The 16,131-nt window shown below is 43.9% G+C and overlaps 1 protein-coding gene across 1 annotated transcript; it reads right to left on the bottom strand.

Annotated features, from left to right (window-relative positions):
* Window positions 1-3,652: 3,652 nt before the first annotated feature.
* On the bottom strand, window positions 3,653-8,864 carry tmem256 (transmembrane protein 256). The gene is made up of 4 exons (XM_084575020.1): window positions 8,735-8,864; window positions 6,660-6,697; window positions 6,084-6,164; window positions 3,653-4,324 (listed from the first exon to the last, which is right to left on the bottom strand). The coding sequence occupies exons 1-4, from the start codon at window positions 8,814-8,816 to the stop codon at window positions 4,181-4,183; spliced, it is 345 nt and encodes a 114-aa protein (XP_084431146.1). The 5' UTR covers window positions 8,817-8,864; the 3' UTR covers window positions 3,653-4,180.
* Window positions 8,865-16,131: the final 7,267 nt, after the last annotated feature.

Raw genomic sequence — 16,131 nt, 5'->3', positions numbered from 1 at the left:
CTGCGGTGATGGGGCCTCGGTGTCCACTGAAGTGAGGGAACAATCTCTCAGAGGCTGTGATAGCGCTGACCGTCGTTTAAGAGGCTTGAAAAGGTCAGTAGGGGAAGGCGGGGGGCAGAGATGTTGGAGCTCAGGACGGCCATTACCGTCATTCCGCTTCACTGTGCGAGCCGCCGCGGCCTGATTGATGCCACTGGGAGAGGATTTGGCGCTGCCGCGGTGTGTATTATACGGCATGCACTTTAATATATTGCCCGTGTGCGTCTGGAGGGTGGGTGTTTGTGTGTTTGAGAGCGAGGAAGCTCCGGGTAATCAAGTAAGACGGCCTCAGAGAAGAGTTTCAGTCGGGGCTTTAGACGGAAGATTTGAAGAGCGCACATCCGTCCACCCCATCAGCTCTGATAAGCTCACAATCAACTCACCTCTTCAATGGCCGTCGACGACTCCCTCTGTATCTCTGACCAAAACAGACCAAGAAATCAATGGAACAAGGAGCTGTTTTCCCTCCACAGAGGAAGCTGACGTAATTAAATCCGTCTGCAGGGTAAGAAGAGGAAAGGGCAAGAGAGGGGAGCATTTTTGACTAAATAATGTATTCTTTAGTGGAGGAATAAAGGAGAGGAGCGACTGCGAAGAGCGGGAGAGGTTCCCCGGAGGTGTAATTAACAATATCTACCGTTAGTATCTCTACCGCTTGTTTTCTCTGATGCTCGCAACAGTACAGGCCGAGGCAGAGGCGAAACCAGACAGGGGTTTTTGGCTTCTGTGGACCATCCTGCTTTATGGTGCATTAAAAGGTATTCTCAAAAAGGTTTCATATTGTCTTAAGGCACCAAATCAAATAGGATCAGTCTCAAAGTCCTGGCACATGCTCGTTCCCCATAATGCTGGGAAACTTAAAAAGAAGTAGGTGTTTGTTAATGCTGTTAGTATCAGAAGTGCCTTTTCCTATCAGGATTTAGCACAGTCAGATTAGTCATCAAAGGTGCAGCCGGGTTTCAGATTGTGAAATGTGCTTATTCACTGTTAGGGCAGTTAGATGAGAACACCGATACCTCTGCCGTATCTTTGCGTTGAATGCGGATCTTCAAGCCAGCGGCCAATTAGCTTAGCATAAAGACTGGAAAAGGATAAAGAGCGAGCGAGCGCGGCTCTTTCCAAATGTCCGCCGGCTCCGAGCTGTTGCCTGGTGACCAGCGGAAACTCCAGAAAGTTACCGCGTCTGGCCAAGAAACGGTCTGGCCCGTGAAAAGGTGATTTTGTTGGTGGACATTTACTCATTATACCATGTATCTGTTATACTCTCAGAAGGCCCATGTCCATTCTCTGATGAGTCACGACTGTTTCGGAGGCACAAGGGCGACCTACACAATATTAGGAAGGTGGTCATAATGTTATGCCTGATTGGTGTATGGTACAAACTTGTGGTTTTGGTAGTTGAGGGCTAACCTAACCCTAAGCCTAACTCTTACAACAAGTTGTTAGTGAGGGTAGATGGTGAAACAACTGCAGCTAAAGCATCGATGCTCATTTACTTATGCGTACGCGTATTCGTAGTTAACATCCATTGTGTATTTGAAATTAAAGGTCATCTCCAGTCTAATATTTTTTAAATGCACATTATATCTACTCTTATCCTTGTGCTGCTGATAAATGAATAAATGGCAAGCACTCTTATTATGCAGTGAAAACAATGGATTATACAGTGCGTAGGGGTCTCCCTTTATCTCACTTTTCCATTTCTACCCCTCCCATGTGCTCACACATTAGATGTGGCTGGTGAGAGCGGAACACTGTGAACCAGCTAATGGATTTCAGCGCCGAGGTGCTGCGCTGGCAGCAACGGGATCCACACATGTGAATGTCAGCTGCAGACAGAAATAAATGGCCCTAAAATAAGTCTGCTGTGTGAAATTGGTCGGAGAATCACATGGTTTAGTTTTTTCCCCCACTCGAATAGCTGAAACTTTGATGATAGCTCTTCAAATACGCATCTGGCAGCGAGGAACACCTCGTAACTTTCGGTCAGGTGTCTCCGTGAGCTTGAAAGTTGCGAGTCACAGATACGTGACTGGGTGTCGAGAGCTTTGCGTGCTTTGTGATCTATCAGTCCTGGAAGTGCAGAATACTTCTCAATAGCTACTTAATTCTAATGAGGGTTTTATGAGACGTGATCAAGAGCTCACTGGCAACGCGTTCGGTCAATAGCTCCGTCTCTCTTCTGAGCGGAGCCTCGGCTTATGTGCCGACCCCAGCAAATTGACCCGGAGATTTATACAGCTATTTTGTAAAGGTCCCCGTTCGTGGGCCTAGTCAGGAAGGAGAATGAGTGTTTCAATGGATTTCACTTTCAATTTGAATGCTGAGTGGTTGGAACACGGTCCCGGCTAAAGGGAGGCCGTTTGTAATGAGCTCCATTGTGTTCTGCCGCTGAAAGGATCAAATGCTTGAGGCTGTGAAGACATCCTGCGCTGCAACAGACACGATTTCCTTCGGCTGCCGTAGGTGGTGAATCTTATGGGTTTATCCGTGTACCGAGAACCCCTGTTCACCCAGGACTGACTTTAGCATCAGTTTTCATTTCTGTATTACAACTGTAGCTCCACAAGTGATCTATTGATCCACACACACTAGATATGGAGGTTTTCTGAAATCTATCTACTGCATGGGTAATGCACCCATATTAGTCAGCAGCATACTGCTAGCATACATAATTCTAGCCCAAATTGTAGTGCGCTAGCCAGATTAGCAGTTTAATGCAGATTAGCATTAAACAAAAATGTTTGTTGCAGGTGAAAGTATTGGATAAGCCGAAACGTTGACACGCTCTAGGGCTAGCAGAAAGGCTAAATTTTATGACCAGCGACTCAATGGCTGTTGAGTTATTTCACAAATTGGCCAAACTGTCAATCTCATGGCTCCAAAAAATAAAAAAATAAAAAAGCCAATGACCAGCCATTGGGGACAAAGTTATGGGTCTGCTCGCAGCTCAGAAATTTCAGTCTGAACCACCCAACACTGAGCAATGCCACTAATATGAAGATTCATTTTAAAGGATTAGAAGTTACAATCTCCGGAGAATTACTGTGAAGAATGACCCTTTACCAGTGATACATGTATTAAATTGATGCATTAATATTTACAGTGAATAGCGTCTTAAAGGGGAACTACTGTTTTTTACAACCTGGACCTTATTTCTGGCATAAAATACGATTGTTTACTCACCCATATAACATTGGTTTTATTTGCACTCCTTCAGGAGATAATTAGATCAGCGTATATCCATATAGCGGGAGCAACTGGGGCATCGAGACGCAGCCTCTAAATAACCCGTTATCTGCCGCGAAACTCGTTCATTTCACCAATATTTTGTTATGATACGCTAGTGCTGTTCCCCGTTGAGTCCAGAGTTACTTGTTATCATCATCTGTTTACTGTAGATTGACCTACAGACCCTGGATGATGTCTTCTCGTCCAGGTCAGAAGAATGGTCGGCTTGTTTACCTGTAATTTGCTACTGCTATGGTTCATCCACAACCTCAGAATCGGAAAAATATTCAGCCATGTTGCAAAAAAAACATACGTTTTTGCTCAAATATGTGCAAAGTGCTGACAGTAATCAAATAAAAAAAATATTAAATTTCCTTTACACCTGTCACAAGAAACCATTTTTAATTCTCCAAGTCAAATTATCTGCAATGCTACTTTATATTGACAAATAATATTAGTGAAAGTTGATGTTTATTTCATTTTAATTCCATTTAATTCTTCGCTTCAAAATATACAGACCAGAATAAAGACATACCACTGTATCAGAGCACCATTCATTTCTTTTGGATCATTACTGATTTTCTTTCCAAGTGCAAAACACAAAAGTTTCAAAACAAATTATTGTCGTGATAAAAATCACCACACACTTCATTCATTTACTTATCTAGCTTAACATACAAGTCGGAGGGCACTGGTCAGAAACAGACAGCAAAAGGTGATAATCCAAGCGTGACCTTATCTCCCGCGGACACCCACAACCCGAGGCAGGCAGCAGTTGGATGGGTGACATTATAACTCAGCGCCTGCCTGGCCTCAGCCAGCACTTACAAGCTCTCCAGTTCATCCATTAGCAGTCTGACAGTTTAGTGTCACACAGTGGCCCCGTGGAGAGGATGTGAGCCGTCACAGCTCAGAGAATCATGGCTAGCCAGCCAACGATCAAGGATACGCCTCCTATGGGAGCCGCTTTGCGCATGCCGGGGTCCCCTGTAAGAGCCTGGTGGTACAGAGCGCCGCAGAACATCCCGATGCCTGCTAACAGGAGGGAACCAGCCTGTGAAGAAGAAGCACATCAAGACATAAGCATAAATCTATGGACGCAATCTGACAAAATGCACCCCACTTTACATTATGGTGCTGAAAAGCAGCTGAGCTGGGGGGTGATGAATCAGCACGCTTAAACATTTCAGCTGTCAAGGCCAAATGTTTTGGTCTGCTTTGGTTTCAAACCACCATTTTTGCTCTGACAATGGACCATATTTCATTCCGTATTTGAGTTCAATGTTCCTCCACAGTCCTATTCGATGAGCTGAGGTACCTCATCAATGACACCTCTCACCATTTTCCAAGGTTTTTTCTTTTTACCTCAAACTGGCTGTTATTTAACGAGGCTTCATAAAAGAAGTACTTCTGAAATTATCAGTGTGCTGGTATTCTTTTTTTCCTCATTGAGTTTGCATTAAACTACTGCCTCTTGATGTGTCAAAAGCTGACACCAAAGACTTTCTTCTCGCTTCTCTGTTGATTTTATACAAACAATTGATATAGACACATTGACATCCACATTTTGAAGCCTTGAGTTTTGGCGTTTGGCTATCATAATCTTGGTTTTTCATAGCCAGAAATGGCCACTTCTGGATGAGACCGAGGAGCTGGGGAGGAGCTGGGGTGGAGCGATGGGTCAATCTGACTGCTAGTGCCACAAAACGTACCTTTATTTGAAGCCTAATATCTACTTAATGACGGATATTTTTCTAAAGCACCACCAGCACTCTAATCAGAAAAAAGTGAATTTAGTTACCAACCACTTTTGAATGGGATTGTTTGTTGTTTTTTGAGTCAGACATTTATCGGAGCAAGTCACACCAACCATCTGTGTTATAAATATGTTTAATTTTTTTTGGATTAACTTGCTACATCCGTCTTGTATATGCAGTCAGTGATCTCTCGGCTTGCTAACAGGCTTTTGCAGACATCGTGATTAGTTTTGCGATCGTATCCACGCATTGCTTCTCCTGCTAAACTGGATCACAGTTTTATTTCTTCGGTTCACCTATGACGTAAATGTCTGCATCTTATCCCATTTCTTAATAGTCTAGAATGTCATTATTGGGGATGGAGGATGTGGCGACATGTCATCTGAAAGTGAAAATGTAGAAGTGAAAGCTAGCTCATGCCTTAAACCGACCTTATGAAATACAGATGGTGGTGTTGTTTTTGGATTGTTTCATCAAAAACCTCCAGAAGATGTGATTTAAGGGGTTCTGTCGGAATTGGCTAAAAAGTGGCTGAGCCTTTTCATTTGATAATTGGTTTTTTCATAGTCGATGCCAAACTTTACAGTAGTTCTCTATAGCTAATTTCCCCAGTCATGAGGGGAAATGAGGAGTCATGAGGAGCCTGTTTCCAATTATATCGCAACCCATAGTTAAGCATAATTAAAGCTGTGGCTGCTTTGAGTAACAGTTGGGTCCCCTAACAGGTCAGCCACCACCTCAGCTCCACCTCTTTGCTAATTTTATGAATTAGGTGGGAGTCTGTCAGGCAAGGCGAAGATGGCAGCCGTCAAAGACACAACACCGAGCTTTAAAACTGCTCTTGATACGGTGGTTTTTCCCTTTCCATACACTGTCCATGGTTAACGCATAGCAAATCTTGGTAGCTATAGGGCACCGTTTGTTCAAAACATCATTCAAAGGGAAACCGACTTTTTGTGTGAGGACGGACAGGAAAAGAAAGAATGACATTATCAGACTAGTCCCATTTTAGAGCACATCCAGTCCTAAGAGTGGGCGTTCGATTTCTATACTTACCACAGCAGGTTTGCCACAGTGGGCTGCACCCAGCAGGGCCAGGCTGTGATAGAAATGGTACTTGTTGGCAGTTTCAAACAGCTGGAGAGGCAGACACACACAAACACACAGAGAAAACTTTCAGAGGAAATCTGCACCGTGAATCCTACATTTTCTGCTAAGGCCTGACAAGGGCAACTACTATAGCATAAAAGGTTAATAAAAGCATATTAATTTAGCCAGTACTGTGACAGATGCCTTTTATAAATTGAAAAGGAAGAAAGAAAAAAGTACATCTTATTCTGAAAGAGCAAGCCATTTTCTTTTTTTCTTTTGAAGTTAACAAAGTTTCAAGGTCGGTACACCAATTCAACAAGTGTGCAGAAAAAATTCACAAGCAACTTTTTAGATTGCTCTGAGAATAAAAAAAATAAAAAAATATATATATCACTCCAAGGTCTCCAGAACCAAGTAAACTAGAGTAAAGCTGAAAACGACATAATTAAAGGTCATGATCTCTGGAAAAATCAGTGAAGCAGGGTAAAACAGACTGCAGACTGCATTTTTTTTATTATTATTAGAGAAAAATTTACGTACCACCACCTGGTAGTCATCAGGATCACGATTCTTGAAACCTAAAACAAGAGATATTGAGCAGAACAGTTACACAGTGCAGTGAAATGTGAAATGCTGCTTTCATATATAACCTGAATATGACTCACATTCCAGACTGTTCCCCTTGATTCCCCCCCACACACTATTACAGTAATTATTTTCTGTATGGATCACTAACCCCCTGAAGTTATGAGGGGGCTGAGAGTAGTGTAAATGGGGTTTTGTATTTTTCCCTAGTTTTAAATTTTATTTTGAAAGAAATGTTGTTTTCTTTCATGTTCCCAGAGAAGCTTGTAGGATTTAAAGATGGTAGAAATCTCTGTTGTGAACATGGTTCTGCTGTTTATACACCAATGGGGGGGGGGGGAAAGAGACGTCTCAATGACACACTTTCAGTGACCACTCACTTTTATAATAAAGAAAAAAAATATACATATAAAAAGTTGTTTGGGGAAATGTAGGCAAGATGTAATACACATACATTTATAGTACTACGCGACACAGATGCCGTAACTTACATACGTAGCCCGGTTTGAGCCATTTATACTGATGTGCTCGTCAGTCTTTCTCCTTATGTAAAAACGCCACCAAAGCGCTAGTCGGCGCTGTGTCTTTTTTGCCAGTCGGGTTAATTTTTGTTTCCACTTCCTGCTTCACTTTCAACAATGGCAACTGAAACTTTCGCCAAAATTTCGCCAAAGACGAGTCATACAAATGTTTGATCCTAAACAATCAATTTGAAAATTGCGGAGAAGGAGAAGCAGCTGGAAATACTAAAGCGGCAACACGCTACTACCAAGCGGACCAGTCACAGCTCTTGTGGTCTAAGTCTTGTAGTTACATTTGTGGGGAGGTGTACGTCAGCTACGGCGCAAAGGTCTGCGTAGGGACCTGCGTTGTTGCCGAAGATGCGGCATCAAATTGACCCGGAAACATTTAAAAATGAAGAATTGAAAACATTACATAGACAATTAAGCAGCAAAATAAATAAATAGGGGAACTGTACAGAAATATCATAAGAAAAGATAAGATTCAAAGAGACACAGCAGGAACTTAATAAGAAAAAGTAATGGAAATAAAAATTGCTTACTTGATGCGGTCTGTAAATTTATGTATGTACTGTCACGACCTTCATTTTATATTTTGATTTAAATGACATTACTTTGTAAATGTCAGTTTCCCCTTTATGCGTATGTGCTCATGCCATAATTGCTTATTTTACATTTTATATTTTTATTTAAATTACATTGCTTTGTAGAAATCAGTTTTCACTTAGACAATAAATGTTTGTGTGTGTGTAAATTCTTGTACAGTAAAAGACAAATTATAACATCCAAGTGGGTGAATACATTTTATAGGAGCTTGTACGTTTGGTGTATTTATAAATCTATAGTCTGTATTTAAAAAAAAATGCAGAAAACAGCATGACTGGAGAAAAGACAATTGTGTGTACAATACATGTGCTAGTTTTACAAATGAATTAATGCCTACATTTATTTCTATTATTGTTTATGGTGTTTTTGTTGGTCATTATTATTATTACTTTTTACAATTATGACAGTCTTTGTTCTCCATACTGGTACAGTAGAGTTGAGTGGGAACATGAATATTTAAAGATAGACAGCTATAGTGCCACCCTAATATGAGCCAGAACTCATTTACTCTTTATAAAAGTTGGTAAAACTGCAGCATTGGGTCCAGCTACATGAAGCAAACACCAATCAGTCAATTTGACCCACCACTGCTTTTTATAAGCCTTCTTCCACCATGACACTCAGGAGGCGGGTCACCTTCACTACGAAACTGTTTATTTTCCTGCAACAACGTGCAGTCTGGTGGCTTGTTTGGATGCCGAATTAAGCATTAGCTTGTTAAACATTAGTGGCAGGTAATTGTTGTCCCTTCAGAGCCCTACAGCCGTGGAGTGAGGAAGCAAACTTTAAGTTAGCATATTTTGGTACGGAGGCTGGTGCGGCAAGCGCTCACGTAACAGCCCTTCCCGACTCTCCTGCAGGACAGAGCCATGAAGAAGAAGAAGCAGCTAACGTGTACTCTACCGTGGGCTCCATATGCGCCGGCTGCCACCGCCGAGGATCCCGACAGAGCTGCTAGCCTCCGCACCACAGAAGAAGCGTTCATGTTTGGGAGCTGAGTGTGTGTCCCACAAACAGAGATACGTACGTGACGGCGGTGCTGCCTTCAACGTCTTTACGTCAACTTCGATTTTAACGGAATTTTTGGAATCCCCGCGTCTACCGGTTGAAACCAACATCATCAAGCGAATATATTATAGCGCAACAACACGTGTTAATTAAAGCTAAATATCTACAAACTAACACTAAACAATTATTTAAACTAAAAGCTTTGCCTACGGGCTTTTTTTTATTATTATTATTTTGACTCGCCTATGTGTGGTCATAATTACGACACTCATATGAGTCATTGAAAGCAGCGACACAGTTATAAAAGCACGTGCGTTGAGGAGCTTCCTGTATCTTCCTGTACTGACTGTAGAGCGTTGAAACCCAACCTGTGCACCAAAATGGCGCCTGTCGTGCCACAGTTTCAGGACCACAGGGCAAATTTCACAACCAAGCCAAGCAGATCTGACACTGACACGACAACCCGAGCAGTTGTTGCGTGTTTGCCTTTAGGCTGCGCCTTTTAGAGCACGCGAGCGTTGCATTTTGATGTTCCTATCGCCTGTTAGCGCTGACTTCTTTCATGTAGACGTTGAACAAACGGAGCGAAAAGTTATTTCTTTCTTTTATTTTCCTAATTAAGTGTTAACTCCTGTGGTGACTAAGCCTGGCGGACAGAAACTGACCTCCATTCTGCAAATGTAAAACTAAAAAGAGAGTAATAATCAAACACCTTTTCTATGTTTTACCTCTGCTTTGTCTCAGGCCTCACATCTGAAATCCATTATTCATGACAGAGCTGAGTTATGGTATTGCGCTGGGTTTGTATGAATAATTAATTTTCTCCACACAGGGGTTGCTTGACTTTGTAAAGGGGTTCACGCGGGCCCTTTTTTTTTCTTTTTTTTCCAGCATTACCAAATTGACACTGATGCAGAGGATGTATTAGCGTGCGGGCAGTTCGGGAAACACTGGTGAATTTCTCTGCTTTAGTCAATTACCCCTAATGTTTGCTGTGTTCTCCTGCCAGCGGAGGTGCTGGGGACTAATGCTGACGTTACCCTTTGATGAGAATACTCTAATCCCTTTGGAGATCCTGCCAAAAGGGGGAGCTGCATTGCTTTCTCATGCGCCAAAGTTTGCAGATAGATGGATGTGTGTGTGTGTGTGTGTGCGAGGAAGAGGAAGAGGCGAGGCGAAGGGGGCTTCTTCCAATTATCATATTGAAATTACACAGGGTCACACTGCATTAGCGGAGTCGCCAGACCACAGTTTCCGCCGAGCCTCGTCCTTAGCTGACTTTGACACACAATTAACACAATGCACGCAATTAACACATTTTAATGACCATGTAGCTAATTAAAAATGAGCGGTGTGAGTCGCAGGCGTCCGACTCCAACCCAACCTGTGGCCGGTGTGGGTGAGTCGGCGGCTTTTTGGACGGGGCGTCCGTCGCCATCACGTGCAATCCGCTCGCACGCGCGTACTCGCGGGGTCGTTTTCGTTCGGGCCCGTGGCAGATGGGACGGAGAGGACGACAATAAAGTGTGGCTTTACATCTTGTTTTCGCAGACAAGCAGCAAATTATCTCTAAGTCCCGGCAGCAGAGCCCTACCGGGCTTCTCCAACAGCCAGCATCCATCTCACTCCAGCCGGACCGCCTGGCCGTCCTCTACGCTCCGCTCTCCAGTGGCTGTTCACCGGTCCTCTGAGTATTTGAGTTGAAGTGTGTACATGTACTGCATGGGTCTGATCCCCTCTGATTGATTGCCCCTCGCCGGCTGGTTTGGTCGTGAACGAGCTTCGGCCTGAGGAAACGATGAGCTTATGTGGGAGCTTGTAGTTTGTCTTGCTACCTACACATTTACATAACGGTTTGCTGTTGTCAAACACCTTTATTTATTCCACTGAGCGAGACTTTGCTTCCATAGAGGACGTCAGTTGAGTAGGGCGGTCCGTCAATGTGGCCCGGGACACATTGTGTGTTCACACTACTCGGAAATAATGCGACAAGTGGTCCGGACCACCTCCAAATCAGATCTTAAATGGGTCCTATCTGAAGGACGTGACAAACCCAGCTGCAACACACCAACCTGGCGATTGTGTCATTTTGCCATCGTCAGGTTGTTGTCGAGAATCTGAGGCGCCCAAGTTCTGGCGGTGTGTTCCACCAATGAGTCGGCCACTAATTGGTTGTTCGGCTTAGAGACCCTGTGCTCAAAAGAAGACTCATAAGTTACAAATTCATCTAATTTGAACGCTCAAATTCAGCTTGATTCAGGAGACACCATGTCTGTACAACAGTGTGTAGCTTTCCCTAGCTTTCTTGCTAAGGAGATTGGTTTCAGACGACTTCCACCTTCTGGTATGAAGAGTTATTTCCTTTCACGCCGTAGCAGAACGTGTGTGCTAGCGGCACTTGTGTCCAAGTGACGCTTTTTGGTCCAACTCGGGCAACGTGAGGTTATGCCATAGTCTATCTTGTTATGCTAATAACCAAAAACTTGCTTGTTATGCTAATAACCAGAAACTGGTGCAGCGTATTAGCTGCACAAGTAAGTTTTTTCAGGAGGAGTTGCTATTTAAACCTCAGACTTCCCACCAGTCCACCAGAACTGAAGAAGCTACTCGGATGAGTGGTGAAACGTCCTCTCAAAAAACTCAAGTCCAGTTGCCTTTTTTTGAACCTTTGTTGGATATACCATGACCTGGATGACTGAGAACCTTCACAGACTTACGGCGTAGTCAGCCATCGTTGCCGGTAGCTCTTTGCTGTCGCGTCCATGTACCTTAAGCCACATTCACCCCTGTATTTTAGGCTGGCTACTTGTTGCCAGGTCTGTCCTCAGCGCAACTTGTTCGCAGCCGTACAGCAACGGCGGGGTGCCGAAAGCAAAACAAGAACTGTTTGCTGAAGATGCCGCCTCGGCGTTCATTCCCACACTGAAAAACAAGCGTACACACAGCTGGAATCTCACTTTGCTTTCAACTTAATGTTCCGCCTTGGGTTGTTTTGAAAATCCAATTTCTCGTTCTTGTTAGCTGTACAGTTAACTGTATCGGGCGGCGGTGAAGAGCCTTTGTGCAAGGGCAAATAAAGTGGAAACAAACCATCTCATCAACATAAAAATAAAGCTTCAGCTTTGTTTCTCTCCTGCAGGTAACAAGGCAAACAGGAACGCCGCAGCAAGACCCCACAGACGTCATTATTTCAAGCTGAGTGATTCTCTCTGAAATGGAGAACTTGCATTGTAATACTTTTGGAGATGTCAGAAGTGTTATTCATTTCCTCCACTGTCACAAGTTTCCGAGAAGAAAAGAAAATCCAAACAGGACGGCTGCTCCTGCAAGCAAAGAGCTATCCCCCACTTTTTTTCGCTTCGCCTTCTGGGTGGCTAGCTCCCTCCCTCCCTCCCTCCCTCCCAACGATACGGAGATTTAAAAAAAAAAAAAAACGAGCCCGGCATTTCTGAAATTCTCCATTAACCTTGATGTGTTTTGACGGTTGCAGCCCCTTCGCTGTCTTCATCTCGCTTTGAGAAGCTGCAGCCACGGCCAATTATCTATCCGTTCGGGGCGCTTTCATGTCTCTGAGATGTTTAGCCGCGAACGTGCGCATTGTGCCCCGGTGTCACAGCGTTTCATGCTCTGGCTGTGTCACTCGTCCATGTCATTACATCCCTTTCAGCAAAGAGGAGAGAGAGAGAGAGGGAAAGAGAGAGAGAGGGAGGAAGAGACGGGCCTGTCGAGTGACATTTTGTCTGGACGTCCAGGCTATTGTGTGCTGGGGTTGACAACACCAGTCGCTGCCATTACACTGGCTGGCAGAGCGACACACACACACACACACACACACACACACACACATGCCCTGGACTAAAACGGCCTCAGGTACGACACACTAACACAATAGCATTCGTCTCCATTCTCACGTCAGCGCTGAAAAATATTGCTCGGCGGAGGTTTTCAGCCAAGCGGTTCCAGTTTTCTGTCTTTTGTCGAGCGCGCGTGTCGAGTTGTTTCCCGAGACTGAAGCTGAGATCCAAACAAATCAAATCAAAGCATATTTACTCTTCTTTTTTGTTGTTGTTGTTAATCAATTATATCAAATCAGGTAGAAGAACCAACAGGCGTGCACCAGGATACGATCTCAAATATCCACAGACACACACATAAAGTCGCGGTTGCAGCAGGCTCCCCCACGCCGAGCGAGCATAATTAGCGCACTCGTTAAGCTCATCTGCATCTCTCTTCAAAGGAGATCGATGCAAATGGATGGGATTTAGCCACCGGCAGCAATTAGGCCAAAAAAAAAAATGAAAAAAAGAAAAAACTAGTCCTAGCTGGAGAAACTTGGTTACAGCGAGGGAGAAGTCGGTTTCATCACAGGGAATGCTTTCATTCAAATCATGTCAAATCAGGTTCTGTTTAATCAGTTCAGCAGCAGCCCTCCTGGTTATCGCATAATCCTGGGCTCTGAGGGGAGGGTGAGGTTTCATTAGAGGAACACAGCAGCGGTGGCGGCGGTGGCGGTGGCAGCAGCAGCGTTGCCGCTTTATTCTGCTCACACATATTATACCTGAGAGCTCAGTTGTTGCCCAAAAAAAAAAAAAAAAAAACTATTAGAAACAGAGCAATGAGCCACACAAATTCACCAGCTGCTGTGTTGCATGGTAGTTTTTTTTTATTTAGTACTGTAAATTCATCCACCGTTGAAGATAATTCCCCCAAAAAAATGCAATATTTGGACCACTGTGAGTCCAGATGTCCAGGACACTCTTAAAGGTATACACACACGTTCAGTCCTTTCCCTTCCATCTGGTGCACCTTCAACACATATATTATTATATGTTTATGAGGTTATTCTAAGTGTCTTCCTGTCACTGGCCACATCCACATATGATAAAATAAGCAGGAACCTGACGCTGCTGCTTCAGCGTTACTTTCCGCAACCCAGATTCAATACAGCCCGCTTAGGATCAGCTCACTTTTTCTTTCGAGCACGGCCGTCCTCTACCGTCCCGCTGTCATAAGCGTCCTCTATTGCATCAAATTTGTATTACTTTACAGCTAAAAGAAAACAAAACTCCATCACAAAGTCAGCCTTTTGAATGAAACTCCCGCGGAGATTGCTTTGCCGTTTTTACAAATAAAAACTATTCGTGGCCTGTTTTCAGAGAGCTACATCTTCGGAGAGGACAAATAGGATGAGTGCCACGGACGGGACAGGGAAGTGATAAAGAATTGGGAAATGGATTTTTTTCTGGAAGTGGCTGACAACTTTTAAACCCTCGTATGGGCAAAATCTCAGTTTTAGAAAATGTCCTTCCTAACGTACAAGGTACTTTTTTGCATTATTTTGTGGAACGCTGCAGTACAGGCTTTTGAATCAGTCTTGTCTTTTTTTTACTTTACCGTACGTAAGTAGTAACATGTAACATAAACATACAAAAATGAAGATATAAAACTGACTTCATGCTTGTCACATTACTGAGTTTTACATTTTCTTTGTTCCTCTAGTTTGGGCTTTTCTGGTATATTGCTGCTTTAGTTTATTATTACATCCTGCTTCGCGTCCTTGTGTGTGTCCTGCGATTGGCTCCTTCCCCCATTTTCTGCTAAAAACGTCACAACGTTTTGCTTCCAGCCTTGACACGAATGTGTGGAAAACAATGGTTGCCTTGATCTAAAAAAAAAAATCTGAAACTGCTGAAACTGCCTGCACTTTAAAGTGAGCCAAGCAAGTGATACTGAGGATAGTTAAAACTTAAAAAAGCAGCCACATGCATTGTGGTTTTAGGCCTGGTGTATACTCCCGCACTCCCGCAACTGGTCTACGCAGCTCCCGACGCTGTGGCGGGGTATGCCAGTAAACATTTGGTTAGCATTGGTGCCTCACAGCAAGAAGGTTTTGGGTTCGAATCCATGGGCTGACTGGGTCCTTTCTGTGTGGACTTGGCATGTTCTCCCTGTGTTTGCGTGGGTTCTCTCCAGGTACTCCGGCTTCCTCCCACCATCCAAAGACATGCTAGTTGGGTTAATAGCCCTGCGATGGACTGGAGACCTGTCCAGGACGTACCCCGCCTCTCGCCCGACGACACCTGGGATAGGCTCCAGCAGACCCCGTAACCCTTAACAGGACAAGCACAGCAACACACTGTTGACCTGTCTCCATGCCTTGATAGCAGCAAATCCTAGGCCAAAGCCAGAAGATGAATGAATGAATGAATGTTTCTGTGTAATTCACACAATGTTGGCCGGAACTGAGTGGCTGATGTTGGAGTTAATAACTGTTGAAAAGCAGTTACTCTCTCTGACAGAAGACATCTGAGCAGATGGTGTTTAGGAGACAGAAGGAGAGTTTTTTTTATGATTGTCTGGCTGCTGAGAGACATGGACATCTTGGAGCAGTTGTTGCAGTTGTTGCAGTTTGCATCGCCATGGAGTTTAGATGTCGTTTCTGGAGAGGTGCATTTCACCTCACCATGTGACTCAGTCTAGGGTACGGAACTACATACTATTCATGGTGTAGAAGTGACTCCCAACCATAAATCCAGCTTTACAGATGGCAGCTTTGGTTTGTTTGTCCACCACCAGTTACCAGTTACTTACTTTGGATACCCAAAACCTAAAATCCTGAGTTTTTAGCTAACTGGACAAATGTGTAGAGCAAAAATGTTGTGTTGAAATGACGTAGAGCAAATCGCCCTGTAGCACAGCAATACATTTTGACCCGTCTACATGCCTTGGTAGTAGCAAATCCTAGGCCAAACCAACACCGACTAACTCTTGCAAGTCCCACGTTCACTTTGCTTCTCCAAGTTGCGCCTTCAAGCTGCTGGTGACATTCAGTAAATGTCCGCATCTGTTTCTTTGGAGACATTTGTTCCCCGTGTCTGTTTTCATGGGTTTAATACACATGCACTCATGGTAGCAGTGGTCCTTAATGGAAAAACAAAATCTGAACCAACCTGTTTTGGGATAAAATGCCTGGAGTTGCACCTAACAAGAAGAAGAACTAGTTCTAGGGTGGTCAAGAAGCCCTACTTGTGTCTAGAACTGAGACGGCAACCGTTTAAACTTCTACATGCAATCCTCAAGATCATTGAAATGTGCATTGGCTGCACACACGCTCAGCAATTGTACGTGCTGCATTTGTGTAATTGAATTTTTCCTCTCAGCATTCCTGAAATCTCCCAGGTCATGTGTGTGTGTGTGTGAGTGAAGCAGAAAGTGAGATACCTTGAGGAAAAAGCTCGAGCACCTTCATCAAAGCTGTCAAAGCAACGCCGGTGTGCGCCGGTCACATGGCG

This window comes from Chelon labrosus (genome assembly GCF_963514085.1).
Source record: "Chelon labrosus genome assembly, chromosome: 1".
NCBI classification, from domain to species: Eukaryota; Metazoa; Chordata; class Actinopteri; order Mugiliformes; family Mugilidae; genus Chelon; species Chelon labrosus.
Note: the sequence above shows the minus strand (reverse complement) of the source record. Positions and strands in the feature narration are given on the sequence as shown.